This window comes from Oryzias melastigma, linkage group LG20, assembly GCF_002922805.2.
Source record: "Oryzias melastigma strain HK-1 linkage group LG20, ASM292280v2, whole genome shotgun sequence".
NCBI lineage: Eukaryota > Metazoa > Chordata > Actinopteri > Beloniformes > Adrianichthyidae > Oryzias > Oryzias melastigma.
Genome location: NC_050531.1, coordinates 4,973,792 through 4,976,800, shown reverse-complemented (window position 1 = coordinate 4,976,800; position 3,009 = coordinate 4,973,792). Strand labels below are relative to the sequence as shown.

At 41.7% G+C, this 3,009-nt stretch overlaps 1 protein-coding gene across 4 annotated transcripts in view; it reads left to right on the top strand.

Moving 5' to 3' along the window:
- gli3 (GLI family zinc finger 3) overlaps nt 1–3,009 on the top strand; it is a 156,493-nt gene that overhangs the window by 20,298 nt on the left and 133,186 nt on the right. For 3 of the 4 annotated variants that reach the window (XM_024280157.2, XM_024280158.2, XM_024280155.2), the window contains exon 2: nt 1,826–1,999. In XM_024280157.2, the coding sequence (XP_024135925.1) occupies nt 1,867–1,999 (133 nt within the window). In that variant the 5' untranslated portion in view covers nt 1,826–1,866. Of the gene's footprint in view, nt 1–469; nt 549–1,825; nt 2,000–3,009 lie in introns of all 4 variants that reach the window. The other variant, XM_024280156.2, reaches the window with a different exon arrangement.

Sequence of the window (3,009 nt, the reverse complement as noted above, 5' to 3'; positions counted from 1 at the left end):
ACTCTACAGTTTTTGGATCCTTTGTATACAAACATGTTTACGGCGTGGAGGACGATTAAAATGTACATCTAGGTAATTAGCTGTTCTTTATTGGAAAGAAACTGTTTGACAGACTAAATATTTCCATAAATCATGGGTCTTAAATAAAGGCTTTGTATTGGACCAGAAGAAGCTGTCCTGTACTTTGTATAAATGAGTAGCTCTGGTGTATCAACATCCATAATCAGAGGACCTCCGTGACCTAGATAGAGTTTAGCTTGTAGACGGCCTCTAAGGTGCTGAACTGAGCAGCATGTCTGCCAGACTGTTGGCTGAACCCCTTCTAAACCCACAGACAGTATTAACTTGAACCACCTTTATTCTTTGAAAGAAAAATTGCCCGGCACCATGATACTCCCAAAAGGGCCTTCAAACAAGCCTTGTTTTTTCAGGACTGTGAATGTTTCTCTCTCTGTGGTATCCCCTTAAGGTTTCTCCTTTCTCTCTGGAAAGACCGCTGGAGAAGGATTATCAGTACATCCACAAGCTGCTTTCACGTCTATTCTGAGGTATAAAACCTTATCAGGGTGTCCTGTTTTACTCTTTTATTGAGCTGTTTTTTTTTGGACAAGAAGTCTAAAGTTTTGTTTAAAATTAGATTAGCCAAAGTTTAAGTTGTGGGTGTGTAAGCAAGAGGAGTGCAGGATTAGTGGCTAATACATTTAAGGTTAGATGGTGGATTGACCCTCGACTATTGGCAAAAAGGAAGACTTGGATCTTGCGATTTCACAGAGCAGAAAAAAATGTCAAAATTATTTTTGAATAAGTCAAGAAATCCATTACTGAACAAAAAAAATACATTCTTCACAAGAAATCCTTTGGTGTCAGAAGTGGGATTTCAAGAATTTGCAGCTTAAAATGGGACCTGATGAGCAAGTTTTACAGACGGAGCATGTGAGTTCTGCTGAACAAAAGTGAAAACAAACCAAATGTGGATGAACATCAATAATATTGCAAATGGTTGTTGAAAAATAGCAACAGGTCATCCCTAAAAAGTCACATTTGAAGGAATAGAAATGCTCAAAATTTTCGACCAAATCCCATTGATTTCTATAGAAAATAACCATTCTTGCTAGACCTATCGTTTCATGATATTTTTTCAAGAACTGACCAATCAGGTGCTTCAATAAAAGTATATGGTCTCACATGAAAAAGTCAAACAACTTTCAAGTGGTAGGGGAGGGTGGTCTACCAACAAACTCCTGATTGGTGAGAGTGGTTGCCATAGAAATGATTACTAAAACTGTTTTAGACCAATTACTGCTCATTGACGTTGTCTGGCTCCAACGCGGTGGTGTCTTTGTAGTGAAAAAATTGACAATTGACTTCATTTGGTTGGAGCCGGGAGTAAGCCATTCTCTGATGAGATTATGCTCACTCAGTCCGGTTCTGAGATATAGCCGATGGTCTATACCAGGGGTGTCCAAATCCAGGCTTCAAGGGCCGGCCTCCTGCTGGTTTTCCAGGAATCCTGCCTTATCTGCTGCTGATTACCTGGATCAGGTGGGTTTTTGGGATAATAGGTTGGTTGGAAAACATGTAGGACGGACATTGAGAACTGGATTTGGACACCCCTGGTCTATACTGTCTCCAAATGAGCAGCTGTGGTAACTGCGTGATGTTTTCAAGAGGGTTGGCTTTCTTAAGTGCTAAAACAAGCTACATTTAAACAAGTATGAAGGTGTGAAAATTCATTTAATTTCTCACAAATTCATACGAGTTCCAATGAACTTACTCCTGTTGTGACGTTTTCATGAACTTTCATCGTCTGATTCCTCCCCAACAGTCATCCGGTCTCCATGAGGTCTTAAGGAATGAGCAATCGCCATGGAAACCCAGTCCCAGGCCAGTTCAGCAGCTGAGAAGAAGAAGAGGGTGGAGACCATTGTGGCTGCTAAGGGCTCATCAGCACGCAGTGACATCAGCGAGAAGGCGGTGGCCTCCAGCACCACCTCAAACGGTAAACGTTGCCTCAAACCATAGACTGGAACTCAGTGGTTGGCCGTCATTAGCGAGACAGGAAGATTATGGGTTGTACTTCATCCTGGAAACTTTGCCTCATGAGTCAGCCCACCTGTTGAGGCTAGTGTTACTATTGTTACTCAGTTAATACTTGGATAATAAGTAACGTTGGAATAGTGCTTTACAGCTGCTGAAAACACCAGGTAAGAAGGAAGAACATGGAAACATTTTGTGTTCCTCCACACCTGTTTCATGTTCGGTTGATCTCTTGTGTTTGTACCATCCACACCTGGTTGTGTTCTTATGTATAGCACGCTCTCTCTGGTTTCCATTGTTTTCCGTTGTTTACACATCCTCTGGAGCAGCTTTCTAGTGTTGGATCGTCATGTTTTTCTGATAAAAGAACCATTGTAACGTGTAACTGGTTTTTGTCATGCCCTCGTCGACTTCCTTTGTGACCATTTCAGTCTCTTGGATTGCCTGCGGTTCACACATCTGCTTAAACTTTACTTGCTATAGTGTCGTATGTTGCTCCTTTCATGCAGCGCATAATCTTTTCACATCATATCTGCCAAAACAATGGAGTTTAGACTTATTATGAGAAATGTCTGTTTAAAAAAAGACTTGGACACAGAATATGTCTAAAACACATGGCTCTAACAGTTAGAGAAGAGTTGGCACAGTGAGGCAGGATTCATTCCCTAGAGGCAAAAGCAGTGGATGATTTAGTTAAAGACCCACTCCAACGAAAGTAGTGTTTTTAACATGTTCTTGTGTCATTTTTCTCATGATGGAGGACTTGTTTAAAGAAAATTAACGTCTTTGTTTTCCTCGTCTGAGCTGTACAAATTCTCGTTTCCAACTCGTCATATATGGATGTATGGTTCGGGCCCCCTTAGCAACACTTTTTGACGTTTTGGGCGTCCCCAACCTTCCATCCATCCATCTTCTTGACCGCTTCTTCCCTTTTGGGGTCGCGGGGGTGCCGGAGCCTATCCCGGCTACTGA